The 18,534-nt window shown below is 39.1% G+C and overlaps 1 protein-coding gene across 2 annotated transcripts in view; it reads left to right on the forward strand.

The window, feature by feature from the left end:
* stxbp5l (syntaxin binding protein 5-like) overlaps positions 1 to 18,534 on the forward strand; it is a 127,686-nt gene that overhangs the window by 78,669 nt on the left and 30,483 nt on the right. The window contains exons 7-18 of one of the 2 annotated variants that reach the window (XM_041057537.1): positions 512 to 595; positions 3,083 to 3,206; positions 6,694 to 6,769; positions 7,665 to 7,819; positions 8,368 to 8,440; positions 9,430 to 9,577; positions 10,070 to 10,137; positions 10,866 to 10,906; positions 12,029 to 12,243; positions 12,507 to 12,676; positions 12,954 to 13,079; positions 15,864 to 16,018. In XM_041057537.1, coding sequence (XP_040913471.1) covers positions 512 to 595; positions 3,083 to 3,206; positions 6,694 to 6,769; positions 7,665 to 7,819; positions 8,368 to 8,440; positions 9,430 to 9,577; positions 10,070 to 10,137; positions 10,866 to 10,906; positions 12,029 to 12,243; positions 12,507 to 12,676; positions 12,954 to 13,079; positions 15,864 to 16,018 — 1,435 coding nt within the window. The remainder of the gene's footprint in view (positions 1 to 511; positions 596 to 3,082; positions 3,207 to 6,693; positions 6,770 to 7,664; positions 7,820 to 8,367; positions 8,441 to 9,429; positions 9,578 to 10,069; positions 10,138 to 10,865; positions 10,907 to 12,028; positions 12,244 to 12,506; positions 12,677 to 12,953; positions 13,080 to 15,863; positions 16,019 to 18,534) is intronic. The other variant, XM_041057538.1, reaches the window with a different exon arrangement.

An 18,534-nucleotide genomic window follows, 5' to 3' on the forward strand; every position in this document is an offset into this window, starting at 1 on the left:
TTTTTTGTTTGTTTTGTTTTTTTTTGTAAGTGTATGTGGGAGCTCTGTGTTTATATGTGCCTGTTTTCATCCACAGTTTATATGTAAATGTGTGATTAAAATGGATGAGTGGGCATATGCACAGGATTATATGTATGCGTATATGTGACTGAAAGAAAAAACAAATCCCATGTTGAAGTGACATCATATTTTGTACATAGAGCAGAAAGTAGGATGTGAAATAAATTGTCTATAAGCTCAGTAATACACATTAGAAGTCACATCTCTCCACTAACCATAAAACTTACGAGCAGGGTAGCTGAGAAGCTTTACCATCAGAAACTTTGTCTGAAGTAAAGAACTAAAGGCTTGAAAGAGGAGGAAGGAGGAGTAGAAGAAGTATTTTTGGGGGGCCACAGGCAAAATGGCTGCCCTACATTACAGCAAAGAGTGCAATTACATAAATTACATATACGCTCCTATATCTTTTATCACTTCTTTATCTTCCATTCCTTGTCACTTCCTTCTACAGCTGCTCATAGGGTTTGAGAGCGGGACGATTGTACAGTGGGACCTCCGGGGCAAGAAGGCCGACTTCAGAATCTACTACGATGAGGTGAGCTCCACTGTGCCCTCCTGTATCCAGATACTCATCAGCTGACGGGAAAGAAAGTGCTGTCAGGCGGAACAGTTTTGTTTCTAAAAAGGCCTTCTCTTTTATTGGAATCATGTCACTCAGACATTAAAGGGGTATATTTCTTGGATTACATTATTCATACATTTTCACTTTTTTCTGTGTTCTCTGTGGGGATACATTCTCATAGCAGCAGAAAGTAGGATATATATATATGTGTGTGTATATAAAAAGAGGGCAATATTTCGAGTAATGGAGAACAGGAAATTGCAACAAAAATGAGTCGTGTTCACACAGAGGGGGGTGCATTAGTGATGTGAGTATAAACCCTCTGTGATACCAGAGTCCTGTGGAAATATATGTCTTCATTTCTTTCTTTGCCATTTCCAGGAGACAATGACAGTGAGATGTTTTTTTGAAGATGTTGTAACTTTATACCTTGGGGGCCCATAATTAATATCGTATATTTCTTATTCATATGTTACTTACTCCGATTCATACATTGAGCAGTTAACAAAACAGAAACTGCAGCAGATGTCTTCAGGAGAGCTGAGATCCGGTAATGATTAAATTATAGATCACTTTAAATAGGAAGGGGAAAGGGTGCTGTTACGTGAATGCATTTTGGCGTCTTGAGCACCTCCATCCTCCCATCACTTATCCTATTCAGGGACAGAAATAAGCCTTTTTGTCTGCCAGTACAATTTCCATCTTTGATCAGCATCAGCTTTTCTTCTTTTCAACAAGGCGACTTTGTCATCAAGTGCTGTATTTCACTTCCTGTTTGCCTGCCAACCAATTACTGCCATTTGAATAAGAAGCGGTAATTGGAGGACACGCTCACACCAGTTCAGGCTGTCTCTCACACAGCACTCTCAGCTGACTATACATTTAGCAGATAAGTAAGAAGGTGTCCCTTGTGTCTGAGATTTTTGGTTTGTGTCTTCTTGCTCTTAAGTGGCCATCTGGTGCCGTGTGTACTAGTGTGGAATAAGGTATGCCACTCACTTCTGAGTTGCAGAAGTGAGTTCAGTGAAACTATATTTTTTTTACTTTTTTCACACCATTCCATTGTTCAGAAAATGCCTTGTCAGATATACACGTATGTACCCAGTGGAAAATTACACTAGAACTAGAATATTCATGTATTTTATGAAATTTTCAAATTTGTCTAATATACCTTATATAGTATTATCATTACATGCACACATACAGGCACATACACAAACACTCTCAAACACATACGTCAGTCTTATTAAATGTTTCTTTTTCTTTTTTTTTTTTAACCTCAGTGGTCTCAAAACCAATTTGCCCCTTGGACATTTTCACCTCGTAGTGCTGATCCCCTGCATCCGTTGCTATCTCTCATCTCCTGTCCCATCTCCTGTGAAGAGTCACATCCTGCTCACGTTCATTAAGGTGGTCTCATGTGCATCACCTCCAGCGTAGCATGTCGTCTCTGTCTCACACCTCTTCAGCTGACTACAAAAAAAAAAAAAAGAAAAAGAAAAACAGTACAGCTATTCTCACAGGTGTAGCTGAAAAGCTTTGTACTTGTGCTCTTGTAGTTAAATCATGAATTACATTACTTTATTTGGCTTTTCTATTTTGTATCTGTGATGTCGTTCATCTTTTCTTTTCCTCAAAAGAGCTGACTGAAATTCCCACCAATACAGTATGTGAAGGAAACTAACTGTTGTAGCTTAGTTATGGAGGCTTTAAGCAACCTACGACCTTTTTAAACTGATGTGAATGTTACCTGTAATTTAATGAACATAAATGATAGTTCCATTTGTCCAAGAAGAATTACTGCTCCACTCTAGATAATTAGAACAAAGCTCCAATGGAAATTTGACCAGGTTAAACTGACCTTGTCCAAACCAAACCTGTCCTGCTTTCTGGGGAAAACGTGTGACCTAGGCTGCATCAGCAGGATGACGTATATTCAAAGTATTTATGTGGTCGTATGGGTTCATAATGCAGAGCAACACAACACGAAGCCCGGCAGAAGTAGAAGCACTGCTGGACCTCCATCTCCAAATGCTAATGCGTGCACATGTGCTTTCCACTCCTGTTGTGTGCTGCAGTGGAGGTGAAAATCATCTCAGTTTTGCGTAGTTTTCTGTGACATATCTCCCAGTGATCTCTCCAAATGTGGCCTGAGTCATCCCTCTTGAGGACATGGTCATGACAGCGGTGGGTTTTGGTGTGAAAAAGCATTGAAACAGAAGAAGTGGATTATCAAGTGGGCATGTTTAAACAGTAAAACAAGTGGACACCAGGCTGTTTGACAGAACATGTAGTGGGTAGACTGAGGGCTTACAAGACACCATCTGATACGCAGTGAATACAGAGTGACAACAATGGAAATAAAGAAGGATTCTGAAACACTGGAAACTAATCTTAAACATTTTGACATATGCATGAACTGTTTGTACAATGTATGTTACCTCTCTATAATTAACACAGGCCATCCATTCGGTCAGCTGGCACCACGAAGGGAAGCAGTTCATGTGCAGTCACTCGGACGGCAGCCTGACGCTGTGGAACCTCAGAAACACCACCAAGCCATTCCAGGTCACCTTCCCTCATGGTGAGATACATACCCACAGTATACAGTTTTTTTATTACTTAACTCAATCAAACTTTGATATTCTCAAGCTGGGAAAACAGAGTTCTTGGGCTGTTACCTAAAAGGAGGTGTGATTCATAAGTTCATGGCCTGAGGTAAAGGAAAAGGAAAATCTAGAACATTTACTTTTCAGCATAGTCCCCCTCCTACATTTACACACTTAGTCCAGCAGTTGTGTTGTATAAGGATTCCTTCTTTGTAGAAGTTGGCATCTTGGACCTCCAGGAAGTGGTCCACAGCAGCAATTACCATCATCACTTTCACAATGGCAACCACTGAGCTATGTCTACTTCCTGGGGAAGAGGAAGTAGTCTGAGGGAGCCAAATCAGGTGAAATCAGGCCAAGGACCTGTAGAGGACAACTGCACAAAGGCCGATGTTGTCCATTTTCTCAGTGATTACTTGCAATTATTTGCAATTTTCAATTGCCCAAAACAGAAATACCTCAAAAGCTATTAGCTTAAAATTTTCTGCAAAATCAATCAAAGACTTGAACTGCTCATACATGTAATGAGATCTGTGTAATTCATCTCCTTCTACCTTAGGCCACAAACTTATCAATCTCCCTTCATACAGCAGATAGAAATGGAACATATGGGCATATAGGAATTCTAGCTTTTTGCTTATTTTAGTTCTAGGATGTTGAAATGCAAATCTAAGAAATAGCTTAAAAGTAGTATAAAAAATAGTTAAACCTCTTTTCATACTGCACTTTATTCCATATTTGTATATTTGTACATATTGTAAATAGATTTGTTACCTTGTTGTTGTTTTTTTTTTACCACTAGAGAGACAACAACTGCCGGCAAAAAATTCCTTGTATGTGTATGCGTACTTGGCGGATTCTGATTCTGATTAACGTAAAGAATGCAAATGTCTGTAAATTAAAACATCACATAGCATTGAGAGTGTTGCAGTGTGCAAAAATATTTCAGTGATGTTTTTTTAGGTAGACACAGTTGATAAATCTTTAAGTGCTGTGTATATGAGAAAAATAATAATGGGACAAATCCCATGGGATACTGTATATCATAAACATTGGTAGTGTTTGTTGCCCAAACTGGCTGTGCAGAGCCATCAACTCTGTATTATTCAAGCCAAGCTCATTGTCAAGAGTCTGCACATTCACAGTCAGTGTAATATGTGATGAGCATCATTGCCAGTTCAGAATATCTATCTGTCAGGTGGGAATACTGGGTTGAATGACTTCCTCCCCATATGTTATTCTAAGTACTCTTCCTCTGACTAGTCTTCCTTCTGTTTCTTTGCTACTCTAGTGTGGTTTGTGTATTGGCAGGGCACTCTTATGTTGTCGGATATGTGGTGACGAATAAGTCCTTGCTGTGAGCTGTGATCTGTGATCTCAGGCAAAATCACTAAACAGGAAGGCAAGATGGGAAGGATGTGGGCGATGGGTGTTAGGGATAGGGCAGCAGGCCTTAAGACATGGTTAAATACCAGCAGAATGTTTATGCGCCAGATAAGCAAGGAAGGAAGGGGCAGGACAGAGGGAGCTGAAGATGAACAGAGGTGAATTAAGACGTGGAAAAAGAACAACATTAAAGAGTAAACATGCCATCTCCTGGGAATGAAACACTCCCTCTGTTGAAGAAATAAATAAATAAACGTGTTCTGGCAGGACACTGCAAGTCAAGCATCACTCCGCAGCAACCACCTGTGATTAAATAGCTTCATGCTCACATTTGCTTTGTAGCGTTTGTTTTGCTTCATGCTTTGCTTGCTGGACACTGCTGTCATTGGTTGTGTTCAGATGTTATGTTATAAGCAAGAGGAACTGTATTACCTCTGCATATTCCTACAACAACAATGATGATGCCATAGCAAAGCTTTAAGCCACAGCTTTCATACAGCTTCACATTATTATTTGTGTTATATGCTTTTAGAGACACTTCTAAGTTCTTCATCATGGCAATAAGTCTGCAACAGTATTTTTTTTAGTGGATGCACATACATCAGTGTTTGTTCAAATTAGGTGTCACTGTCTCTATGCCATGTGACATAAGCATACCTGATGGAAATGAAAACACCAGAAACCAGAAAGAAATCCAGTTTGAGTAAATACCCTGTATGGCTACAGTTCTCCTACAGGCAAGTTTATAGAGCGAGAACAGCTGGGCATGTGCTCCCAGATCAGTGTCAGCTCAATTTGCAACCTACGTGTGGAAAGGAGGTACTGTGTATAATCTGTCACTTTAGTTTTAACATGCTCTTTGGGTCGGTGCTGGAACACAGCAGTCAAGGTTTGAGTTGTTTGTGCCTTAGAGAGGCAAATGAAAATAACAGTTGTTTGAGCTAATGATCACACGCAAGTGTTTTATTAGCCTTCACCCAGCGACATGTGGGATGCACAATGCAAATCCTGGTCTCCGGCGTCAAAGTCTTGTGCTTTGTACACCCACCATTCACCCTGACCACTTGTGCGTAGCTTTTGTGTTGAGGTTATGTAAATTGTTTCTTTATATGAATTTATGTTTATATAATTTATTTTTTCAATAAGTGAGGTTGAAGCTGTTGCTGCAGTACATGTGCAGATGATGAATTCAGCACTGTCCGTAAACTTAACTTATTAAAGGCCTATGTAACATAAGCTATGTTAAACACATGATTTTTATTTATTCCTTTGTTGTTAGAGGATATAGCATTTGAAATTGTTGTATTCGATTTAGTAAAAGCTATAGTAGAAAAAGTCTTGCAGTTTAGAAATTCTGTTTCTTTCATGTTTTTGTCCATGAGGTAAAACCCAAGGTTCCATTGCCTTCCAGCTGAGAGACTTCCTCTTTATATCAAAGGCAAAATCATTTCATTGTGTGAAGCAGGTGAAAGATAACTCTGTTCAGTGCGCTAACTCTGATGGTGGCCTGCCACTTTGCCATTCCCTGAAAAGGAGAATTGGACGCATTACACAGTAATCAGAAAGTGAAGTGGGAATGAGAACAAAACCACTTTTTATGTTCCAAGCAGAGTTGTTGTTCTTGAGCTATGTCGTGGTCTGCTTTATAATGAGTCATGTTAGTCACTATTATTACTTTGTGATTACAGCTGTGGAGGATAGCGTCGTGAGCCTGGAGTGGTGCATTGGTCCACTGAATAAAGCAGCTATTGAAGTGGTTACGTTGAATATAATGAAGAGCTTGAAATGGGGGAAAAAAAGTTTGACAGAGCACGAAATAACAGTTGCAGGCTAATACAAAATTTCCATGTTTCCTTTGCATTTTTTACCCCTCTAAATGTTTTAGTAAACTGATTTGTCACACAGGAAAGAAACTGACTCCAGTCTAATATGAAAATGTAAGCTGATACAGCTGCTTAAAGTGTTCATTAGTTTTGGTAGAACAAGAGAGGATGGCAAAGACCTCAAGATGTTTTCAGTAAACTGTAATATTGTCTTTAAATATTGTCCGTGTGCTTGCTCTTTTCTCTAATTCAGGAAAGATACAGAAGGATGGGAGGAAGGAGTCATGTAAACCCATACTCAAAGTGGAGTACAAGACCTCAAGGAACAGGTGTGTTTTTTTAAACAGACATTCAGATCCAGATTTAGTGATTTCATTTCGTCTTAAGTTTCCTCAGTGTAATAAATTGTGATTTGAATGCAGGGAGTCTTAGGAAGTTATTCTTTGTGGCAATTTCATCATGTAGTAAATTAGCTAGAAGGTTGCTTGTAATACCCCAGCTGGTGATAATCATAAGCCACCAACAGAAGCAAATAGCAGTTATGTTTTTTTGGCAAAGTATTATTTTGTGACTGCAGCCACTTAAATTGTGCTCGTGGGGAGGGATGAGTGAAATTACGCACGATTACACACTAAAACTCTGGCATGTGGAGGAACACAGCACACCAGTGTCCAGCTGGTTGATTCTTTTGGATCACTACCATAACTCCTGGAGAGCGAGTACTAAGATAATCAGACAGCTTACATCTCTGCTTTTGTATTTAATGCAGCTTCAGTTCACTTCACTGTAGATTTGCTTTAGTTCAGCCTAAAGTAGTTGTACTTAAGTAGCTATCACTGTTATATATATAATTAATGATCATCTCATCTTGTCATACATTCAACAGTTAAATTCAGTTGAATGATATGAAACTTCTGAGATGAGAGTCATTCATTCATTCATTCGTTTATTCATTCATTCAGTTACTTAATTCATTTGATGAGCCGCTTCTTCGTAGCTTTAAAAATGAACATTCATTTATTTTTTTCTCCAATTTATTTCATTTTGTTAGTGGCTTTTAAACAGATTGAACGCCACACACACACACATAAATAGTTTAACTGACATTTGATTTATTCATTCGTTCTTTCATTTATTGAATTACTGCCTGGTCAGTTTCAGCCACTTACATTGATACAGACCAAGAGAAACCCTTACTAAAGTCCTGTTCCCCCTCCAATACAGCGAGCCTTTTGTGATCTTCTCGGGCGGTCTTTCGTATGACAAGGCAGGACGGCGACCAACATTAACCATCATGCACGGCAAAGCCATCACTGTGCTCGAGATGGACTATCCTATTGTCGAGTTCATGGCGCTTTGCGAGACGCCTTATAACAACGGTATGTCCATGCAAAGACAACACAGAAGGATTTGGACTTATTTGTTCAAGTTTTGACATGTCTGCCTCTGAGTTACTTGCTTCCATACCAGTGAAATAGAGGGGACTGGAATTTTGTTTGTGGAGCTTAAAGCATCAGAAAATTACTTTAAAAGAATCAAAACAAAACACAACAAAAGACACAAATCAGACAGTGTAGAATTTGTTGTTGAGATGAAATATTTTTCAGTGCTGCAGGTCTGAAGATTCTGGAAACATCTTCAGAACAGCAGCAAGTGTCAAACAGTCTGGGCTTTTCATTTTTTTCTCTATACTTTTCTGTGAGCTTCTTCTATCTGTGACTAAAATTTAATCAACAAAACAATCAGGAGTCAATGAAACAATGATGATTATACTAAAGGACTTGTGGGCTTGAAATTTTTCTTGAGTGTCGTAATGTTTGTTGTAGATAAACGAAATCTTATCCTAAAAATATTCAAATGTGTGGTTATAAATGATGTGAATATGGATTAAGCATGATTTTTTTCAGTTTGGCTATATTCCTTACAGAGGTCCAGGAGCCTTATGCAGTGGTGGTGCTTCTGGAGAAGGACTTAATTGTGGTGGATTTGACACAGAGCAAGTATGTGTTTCACATGTACAGTATAAACGCACCTGCCAACAGCTAAGCTGCATGTGACTGATAGCGAAATGAAAGAGTCACATTATCTCATGTCGGTTTTTGACATGAGATGATATGACCTGGTATCAGTTAAGGGGATCTATAAGTCAAATCCTGTCATAGTCAGAAACAAAGTGAAAGGGTTAAAGAAGTGGTCACTGCCATTTGAATCTCTGCTTCAGGGACAAGCAGAGGTCAGATGTTGTCTTTCAAATAAAGGGAGCAAATGCTATCACTTCATTTAAATGAACTTGTTATCACTATCGGAGGGAATGAAGATGAAGGTGAAAGGTGCTGATGTGGTGCAGTTTTGACAGATTAACACCTGAGGCGAGGGAATACTTTTGAATAGCAGCAAAACACCTATGTATAAATTAGGTTACCTAGTTAATGAGGTTACCTAATTAAAGCTGTTAGATATAAATATCTCCTGATAAGCTTTAATGCAGTTTTAACATGTCCAGATTGTCGACATTGTCAGCTCATTGATTAGCTGCTAATTGTGTTTAAATTGTCCATTGTAAATTAGTCAGTGGCCTGCACCTAGAGGGTGTAGATTTGATAGTTTGTACTCAGTATATATCCTCCCACTAAGTCATAAAGTTTACCGTTCAAAGAAAAATCAAGAAATATTTGTAATGTAATTTACAGGGTTTGTGTAGCTTTGCAGTAGCACAGGCATATTTTACCTCAGTTTCCTCAGTTTCATGGCAATGTCATTAAAGCAAAGGATATGTAAAGAGGTGATGTTGCAAAATGTCATACCTCTTAGTTATACTGACCCTGTAATTCAGTTTGTAAAGTTTGGTGAACTTTACACCAAGAGGTTTTTACTGTCCAGGTAGATGCAACCCCGGTGGATGTTTTCAGGTTTTATCAAATAAAAACAATTCAGTATTTCATGATGGCTTCAACTTTCTGTTCTGCCTCCTCTGCCATGTACCCTGCAGCTTCCCTGTCTTTGAGAACCCTTACCCCATGGATATCCATGAGTCTCCAGTTACCTGCACAGCCTATTTTGCCGACTGTCCACCCGACATTATCCCCATCCTCTACTCTATAGGAGCTAAACACAAGAAGACCGGCTACAGCCAAAAGGTAAGGAAGGGTAATTGTAAGTAAGGAATACCATTCTGTCCAATTACACATGATTGTCTGTTTTGGAAGATGTTTGTTAAGATGTTTGAATGAAAAAAAAAATCTAATTTTTTTAGTTAGTTTTTATGTAATCAAACAGCTTCTCTATACACTCTATACACTCTCCACACTCTCACTCTTTATAGGTGTTATAGAAAAGGTATGAAGATGCTTGTTTGGTAAATGCTCTTTGACATTTACTAAGAAAATTCATCCTTCCAAAATAATTGTTGTTGAAGCAAATTATGAGTGATCATTAACATGTGTAACATTTTAATCAGTACAGTTTCATATTTGTTTTTTAAAAATTGAAGCAAAAAAAAGTCTCAAATGTGATTCTTCATGTGCTTTGGAATCAAATGAAATCTTACCAACAGGCCCTGTGGGAGAAAAAGAAAAGATGATGTGATTGGATTGTCAAAATAACCAACACTCTGTCTGTATCCACTTCAGGAGTGGCCAATCAGTGGAGGAACGTGGACATTAGGCTCCCACACCTACCCAGAGATCATAATCACAGGGTAAGTCAGAAATACTGACAGAAATACTTTGAAGGTACAGAAAGATACGACTAAACACAAGAGACCCAGTAACCCAAGCTGCTGGGAAAAAATGTGCAGTATCACCCGTCACTATTAAAGAGAATCTTCAGGTATGTCTTCACTCAAACCAAGACAGGACCAGATGACTGAGATTAATAGTTTGTTTATAGTGCTTTGCAAGTGTGATTTGTGTCTGTGCCAACCTCATCACAGTCAGCACAGAGCAGCCTGGGGCCATACTGCATTGTACGGGGTTGGCAGAGATTTTAACCTGTTCTGAGGAATGCACATTAGGTGGGATCTACCTCTGGGTAACACACACAGATATCAGCAGTAGTTCATCCACATGAGGCCAACATGGTGATATTTCCTCTGTAGTACACTGTATGAAAAACCTAAAAATACTTTAATTCTTGGCTCGTAGTATTTCTATTGTCCCAGAGGAGATTAAGAATTCAGCTTTACTTTTCAAACTACAGAAACTATAAGGTGATCCGGTGACGATTCCAGCGCTGTGTAACATTTAAAATCAGTAATAATCACTGTAACATTTATTACAGTTAGGTATTTGTGGTGTGAAAGCAAGGAGCTTTCCTTGTTTTTAGTGTCCTGCGTTTTCCCTTAATTTCCTGATCCACTCTTAGACTAATTAAATGCACTAACTCTGGCTGAAATACCAAAGAAAACGAATCTTTCTCCTTGTTCAGACATGCCGACGGATCGATTAAGTTTTGGGATGCATCTGCAAGTAAGTCCACCCTCTATACTTTCCTCTATACTTTTCTTTTTTTGTGTCTTATTCTCTCTGAGCCAAACTAAAGTGATACACTTTGTTCAGCTCAGGCTTTGGTTACACAACACGCTCGAACAAACAATATATTTTCATAAATTCCATGGTGAGTAATTTCAGATTTGCTGCGGGCTCCAAACTCAAAGCAAATTAAAAGGACCATAGTGACATGAGATGCTCCACAACAAATTAAGCACATTGCTCACTGTCTTATTCACAGATGTCTACACCCTAAAAAACACCTGGCATGTATATGTGTGGTTTGCTCAAAATCTTTTGAAAGAAATTTTATGGACACCTGTGGTCTGTGGGTGGGATTTATTTGGGTTTGCATCATGTTCGGTGTTACTTTCGTTGATAGAGATTTACTCCTTAGTGAGACAAGCTTTTCCCAGCCTGACCCTAACTGACCTTCAGACTTTGAACAAACCATACCAGCTTGCAGCCATCATATCTTGGCATTCTAGTTAGCTGGTTAGCTAGTTAACATGCTAGCTTTATCTGATAATGATATATTATATTTATACAAGTGAGCCAATATATTGGTATTTGCACAACATTTATTCATTATTACTTTACATTTATTTTTTCCATAAAATATTCCCAGTCATCTTCAATTAACACATCCTTAAAGTTAACCGTGCACAAACGGTGTGTGTATTTTCAAACACCTCTGCTGTTTTTGTTCATAGAGACAAAGCACCATTTTGTGTGAAGGGTGAAATGGAATATGAGGGCTGTGGTAATAATCTCTTTCCTCTCAGTCAGCCACATTATTTACGCAACCCAGCTGTGCCATTCATAGATGTGCATGGTGAGAATCTTTCACCAATTGGACCAAAACACCAAAACAAACAATTTATCCTACAAACAGGTTTGTGTGGACATGATTTAACAAAGCTCATCCACCCATGCCACTGAACTCCATCTGCCATTCAAAAACACTACAGTAATACTTATTGTGTTCTTCATTGTGTATGTGCTTCCACCACAGACAATGTCAGTTGTTCTCTTTTCACATGTTGCCGTTTACTGTACTGTTGCCTTAACAGTTATTTTCACCAACATTTCTCTAACCAGTCACACTGCAGATGTTGTACAAGCTGAAAACCTCCAAAGTGTTTGAGAAGCCAAAGCCTGGTGAGGGCCGGGCCGCCGAGTTGGTGGAGGAAGACCCCTTTGCTGTTCAGATGGTCAGCTGGTGCCCTCAGAGTCGTGTCTTCTGTGTGGTTGGCATCTCAGCCCACATCATCCTGTATCGATTCAGCAAATATGACGCCAACACGCAGATAGTGGTGAGTGAAAGCAGAATCAAGATGAAAGGGTTTGTATCCTGGTGATTTGGTGCCTGTAAAATTCTCTGTCATTTTAACAAGCTCCTGCTTTGACATCTTCAGCATTTTTCACTGACACTTGTGTTTTGTTTTGTTTTGTTTTGTTTTGTTTTGTTTTTTTTACAGGGAAATTTAATGTAAATACTGTTTATGATTTGTGACTGATGGCTATCATGATAGGTACTATAGATAAATCCATACTTCTGCATCTGTGTCATCCCCAGTCGCTAGAGGTACGCCTGCAGTGTGAGTCAGAAGATGTCATCTCTCCATCGGAGAATGAAAATCCCAGCTTATCAGAGCCTGGCTCCCATTCACCCCAACCCCACCAACACCCAGCTAGCCCCAGCAGTGGAACACCAGAGGGAATCAAAGACAGCATCCCCTGCCTCAAGTAAGCCCTCTTTATACACATTATAGGTTCAGTGTATCAGATAATGACAAGAATGATGAATCTGTTGGTTTTGTAGCATGCTGGGAATATTCAGCGTGACAAATAATTAGGTAAACATTGGACATGTATAATCCTCTGTTGATTTTTTTTTTTTCTTTCTGTTGCCTGTGGCATAAGTAGTGGGTCAACATGAAGTCAAGTTTTTTGTCACTTCCTCACTGCGTACTGTATGTCTACACAGTACTCTAACCTCTCTTTTACTGTATGTCTGTTTCAGGGTGAAGGACCGGGTGGTTCGGGTCCCCCCTGGCTACCAGGCAGAGCTGGTCATCCAGCTGCTGTGGGTGGATGGGGAGCCTCCACAACAGATCACCAGCCTGGACATCAACTCTGCCTATGGCCTGTAAGTCTCCAGATGACAGTCTGTCTGTCAGCTCGTTTACCTTTTCAACTGTGTGACTATTCATTTGTCTGTCTAGATTAGGGCATTTTTCATGAATTATCCATAGTGCTGATCAGTTCCAGATGCTTGGTAGTCCTCATTCAGTGCATCAGTTCTTGTTATAATTTGAAGGTGTGTGGACAAAGCTGGATGCCTTCTGAGATCTTTGCTTATTGTCACAGTTCAATGGTGCCTTGACAGTTGCTCAGCTTTGTAGTACTATTATAACAGCATCACTGGAAATGGAGCAGATAGTGGAAACTGCACCAAAATTACACCTGAGAGGCCGAGGAGATTTTTTTTACTGACAGGAGAGCCACTGTGGATGGCTGGTTTAAACCGCAGCTTTAACCCAGCTACACACCACATAGTTCTCTTAAAGGTGTAATGGAGGAATTTCATGTTGATGGTCCCAAATGTCAACAAAAGGGAACAGTCTGACAGTGATTCAAACATAAACCTCCTGAAGTCATCTTATACACTGATGTTAAGGCACACACACACAGCATGCTTGCGGGTATGCATAGTTCTTCCCATCTGTCTGTGTGTATCAGTGTCTCCATTGGCCGATCTCTTTATTTATATAAGGTAAGCTTTTTTGGAACATTATAGAAATACTTTTAAGGTTGCAATATGGCTGTGGTTGTTTCAGAGTATTTCAGCACACAAAAATAGATAGATAAGGGTGGAGGTGCCACATCAGATTGGTATTGTTGTCATTATTACCTGTACTTAATATACCCTGAGCACAAGGTTAGAACAGTATTTAAACTGTTTACTGTAAGTAGGTATCCTGTGAAAATGCACACACAGCAGCAGAACCCTCAGGATGCGTGGATACTTCCTATCTGCTTTTTTCCTTCACTTTAGGTAGTGTTTGTTTGGGAATTATTAAAATATGTAATACTGGTGTTTAAGAGATGACCTCCCAAACTTCTATGGTTTTGCTGTGAATAGAAGCTCTGCTGGCAGAAACCAATAAAATCACAGCTCTTTTTAAAAAGCTCTTTGGGTCAAGGCAGGGCCAATATTTGCCTCTATGCTCTAAAGCTATTCACAGCTTGAATGGAATTGCAGAAATTGATTTATTTTGTTTTTTTTTTCTTGCTCCCTCACACATCCTCATGAAAACACACACACACCCATTTAAGACAGACATGAAAGGAAAAGGAAAGATTTCTGTTTCTTTTTTCTTCACTATAAGACATGATATATTTGAATTATAATAACGATAATTGTTGTGAGCCAAAATAATATTTGTAATTCACTGACATCTGTTAAAGTGATGGTGACAGTTCTCATAATATAGCAGACAAAAGAAACATTACATCGTAACACACTAATGAACAGAAACATAAAAACACATTACACAAAAGCTCTGGATGACTACTTACTTTTAACAGCAATAAATCACTGCCATATTAATGTCTGTCCTCATTACTAAAGTCACAGTAAAGACGCGAGGCTGTCTCCTCTGGTCATCGTCATGGCATGAACATTTTACACCAAAGGACAAGTTCACTGACATTTATTCCAAGTCCTCCTAAAATGTGTTGCACCATGTCTAAATGTGCATAGTGCAGAAAGAGACCTCACTGACAGCTCAAGTTTCAAGAAACTTAATCACTCTGCTTCAGCTTCTCACTGGGAAAACCCCTGTCTCAGCATAACCTATGTCAAATTAATGAAGCATTGTGCAACACTAATCACGGTAACGCTGTTTGCATTGGGCTGTTTTCTTTTGTACATTCTGAAATTGCAAGTTATAAAAAAAGAGAAATGTTTAAAGCTGCTGTTATTCCCTATATGACCTTTTTATTTATATATATATATACACACACACATACACACACACACACACACACACACACACAGATGGTAGCAGGATGTTTTTTTTCCACCATCACTTTTCTTCATCTGTTGAGCCTCTAGTTTTGATCTGCGAATGTTGTGGTTTCCTGCTAATGGCATATTTGTCGTGTGTGTTGTAAGGCTCACACTATAGGTCAGATGTCACTGTTACTGAAAGGGTGAAAAAGGGTAGGGTTTGCCCACTGCTGCCTTTGGACTCTGTAGTTTTTTTTAATAATGTATTCTGAGTGATGTGTTTTCAAACACATAATCATTGTCTTCAAATTGTTGTTTACCTAGAGAACATGACAAAAAGCCCTATTCATTCACTTGATAAAATTTCCAAATTAGAGACAACACTGTGGATGCTGTTGTCACAGCCTGAATCACAGGACAATAATATGAACCGAAGCAGACATCTGCATGCTGGCTGCAGGAGAGAGGTGATGGAGTGGCTGGCATGAATTTGAGTGACATTTATGTTATTGCCTCACTTAATTTATAATTTTTTTTCTGATTGTTATGTTGAAAGGCCACTGATAAAGTCATTTCTTGTGAATATCATCACATTCTGGTCAGTTCCTGATCAACTGGAACATCTCTTGCACATAAATAAATAGAAAAATTACTGCCAACAGGTTTCTCTTCATCAGTTAGACCAAAGGCTCTTGAGCAGAGATGGGTAGCAGGTGGCAGTGGGTCTTATTGGAAATCTGACATTAATATTCAAAAACAGCAGCGCTAGCTTTGTGAGATAAACACACTGAAAGTGAGATAAGTGATTACACAAAAATACTTAAAATACATAAAATATCTTTCTCCTCCATGTAAATGCAAATGTGTGTGTGTCTGTGGATGTGCACGTGCCTCCTTGCCGTGTTTGTGTGTGTCCAGTTTGGCGTTTGGGAACTGTAATGGCCTAGCGGTAGTGGACTACTTGCAGAAAACCATCCTGTTGTGTATGTCAACACTGGATCTATATGGAGCCGCCGACCCCTACCAGCGCCTTACCCGCTCCCCCCGCAGGAACAGACAGTCCACCTCAGGTAGCACACACACACACCTATGGGATCCTGCCACACACATGCACGTGCACAACTAACACACACTGTGCATCCACACAAAAAGGTGCCTCATATGTGGCCATTACATCGAGACTACTGTACCTTGCTGTCTTATCTATTTTCTATTCTCCTGTCCACTCTCCTTTTTCTTCCTCTTCATCTGTCTCCTTCTTCTGTATCTCTTTTTCTCTCTGAGGCTTGACTGATCAATCAGGCAAATGTGACCTATCTTACATTAATCATCTAAAATCAATGATGAGGGTGGTTTCATTACATTTCCTGTGTGATTCATCAGTACTACTGCTGAAGACTATAAGTACCTCTAAATTATATTTGGTAATATTAACTAAGTAACTTTCAATCCTCTACATTTATCTGACAGGTAAAGAAACTTTACAAATTACATACATATAATTTTTGTACAAAAATGCAGTATAATGAGCTTATAAAATATTATGCATTGTCATATAGTAAATTCAACTTGCCAACAGTATAAGGCAGTTCAACTTAGCTTTATCTCCACCACCTATAATGTCAAAAAGGTTTGGTCATTCTGCTTTTCTTTTGATAATAAAGTACATTTTGCCAGTAATACTTCTGTTCTTTAATGTAGATTTTTTTACTGTGAACAGAGTGTTTTAACATAATAGTATTTCTACTTTTACTTCAAAAAAAAATCTCCCGACACTGTCTAGGTTTCATTTTTATTGTCAGCAAGTGATGTATCAGAGACTTTTCCACTCTGACACAAAAAAGGTATTTTGAAGTATTTTGGCCTAACATGTAAGAGACATTGTCTACTGGCACAAAATCCAGTCTGTAATCCCAAATTTAGACCAACAACATATAGTTAAATCTAAAAATAGAGGTGATTGTATCAGCATTCAAAAGCCTGCATCAGTCCAACTCTATCTCTACTCTCTCCTTGCTCTTTTTCTGTACCTCTACAACATACAAAGACAAAAACACTCCTCCATCTCAGTATGCCTGTCACAGATCTGCACTATGATATGAAGTGCATGTTAACAGGCTGCGTGTCATTCCACGTCGGCATTATTATGCATGTTATCATTTGATTTCTCCGTCTTTTCTGTTTTTAGTCCTGCTTGAGCATAGACCTGTAGTCGAAAGCCACAGAGGTCTCGTTGTACTTCCTGACCCTTGCCTCCCCTGTTTTTATTCTGCTGCTGATCTTGGCTGGTGATGGTCTTTGAAGGCAGCCACTTATTTATACTTAAATACTGTAAAGATATTTAGCCCCACCACACAGAAATTATTGTGTACAATAGAAGCCACATTTTAATTTGACCCCAAACTAAACTTTGATGGCACGGCAGCTCCAGCAGTTTAATATTTCAGATGTCTGAGGCCCTTTAAGCAATTTAAAGTACTGAGATTTTTTTATTACATAATTCCCACAAGTGTAGCTGAAAATGCTTTACAGGTACTCAGGATTTGTGTGAAGGGGAATATCAGGTTAGATGGAGGTATGGAGTGACTTTGGCCTTTAGAACCTGCTCTTTTCATTCGCTATTGCATAAGTGCTTGTATTGACTACGACAGCACTTATTGTTCCCAACTTCCTCTTTTGTAAAAGTCTTTCTGTGTTGGGTCTTTAAGATCAATTTTGAGATGGAAGGAAAAATAGAAACGGGTAACTGTGCCCTTTTCCTGTACCCCATGTGGTGGTGTTATGATCTTGAAAACTTACTGTCCTGGAGTTAACATATCACTGAAGACAACACTGTCCCACAACATTTTTAGTTGTTATCACCACACATATGTGTATGTGTATTCTATATATACATGTCAGTGAACTGTAGTGTATTCTTTTCATTAAATGATGCTTGATTATTGCCTATTTTAGGTGTGTTTCTCTATTTGTAGTGCAGTATATAATACCAGCCTGCAGTGGTTTGGACAGTAGGTAGCAAACAGCATATGAACAAAATGAAATGTAAATCAATTATATGATGCAACAAGACATTTATTTTGATTCTGCTTTTTAAGTACTGAAATGTTCCCTGCTAACACAGTAGTTTACTTCTTGTGCAAATGACCAATCGCATCAGCGTTTCCAGGGTTTGCAGGACTAGCGGGTATTTCTTGTCTGTGCTCCCCTGACACTAACTCGGTTGCTGCTTGCTCTCACTTTCTTTTCCACACTAAGCCTGTGTGTTCTTCTCTCTCCCCCTTCCCTCCTTTTCCCTCCCCTCCCTTCCCTCCATCCTAAAATGTTTGATTTCCTCCCCATCCATCCTTCCTCTCTTATTTAACTTCACACTGTCACCTCCTTTCCTTCTTTCTTTCTTTCTTTCTTTCTTTTTCTTTCTTTCTTTCTTTCTTTCCCACCTTCTTGTTCTCTCTCATCTCTCCTTGCCCTGAATCTCTACCTACACTCCTCACTCTTTATTCCTGCCCTCCATCCTTTCCACCACTCTTTCTTTCCCTCTCCTCCTCCTCCTCCTCCTCCTCCCACCTTTTGGTGACTCTGTGGCTGC

Source organism: Toxotes jaculatrix, chromosome 15, assembly GCF_017976425.1.
Source record: "Toxotes jaculatrix isolate fToxJac2 chromosome 15, fToxJac2.pri, whole genome shotgun sequence".
NCBI classification, from domain to species: domain Eukaryota; kingdom Metazoa; phylum Chordata; class Actinopteri; family Toxotidae; genus Toxotes; species Toxotes jaculatrix.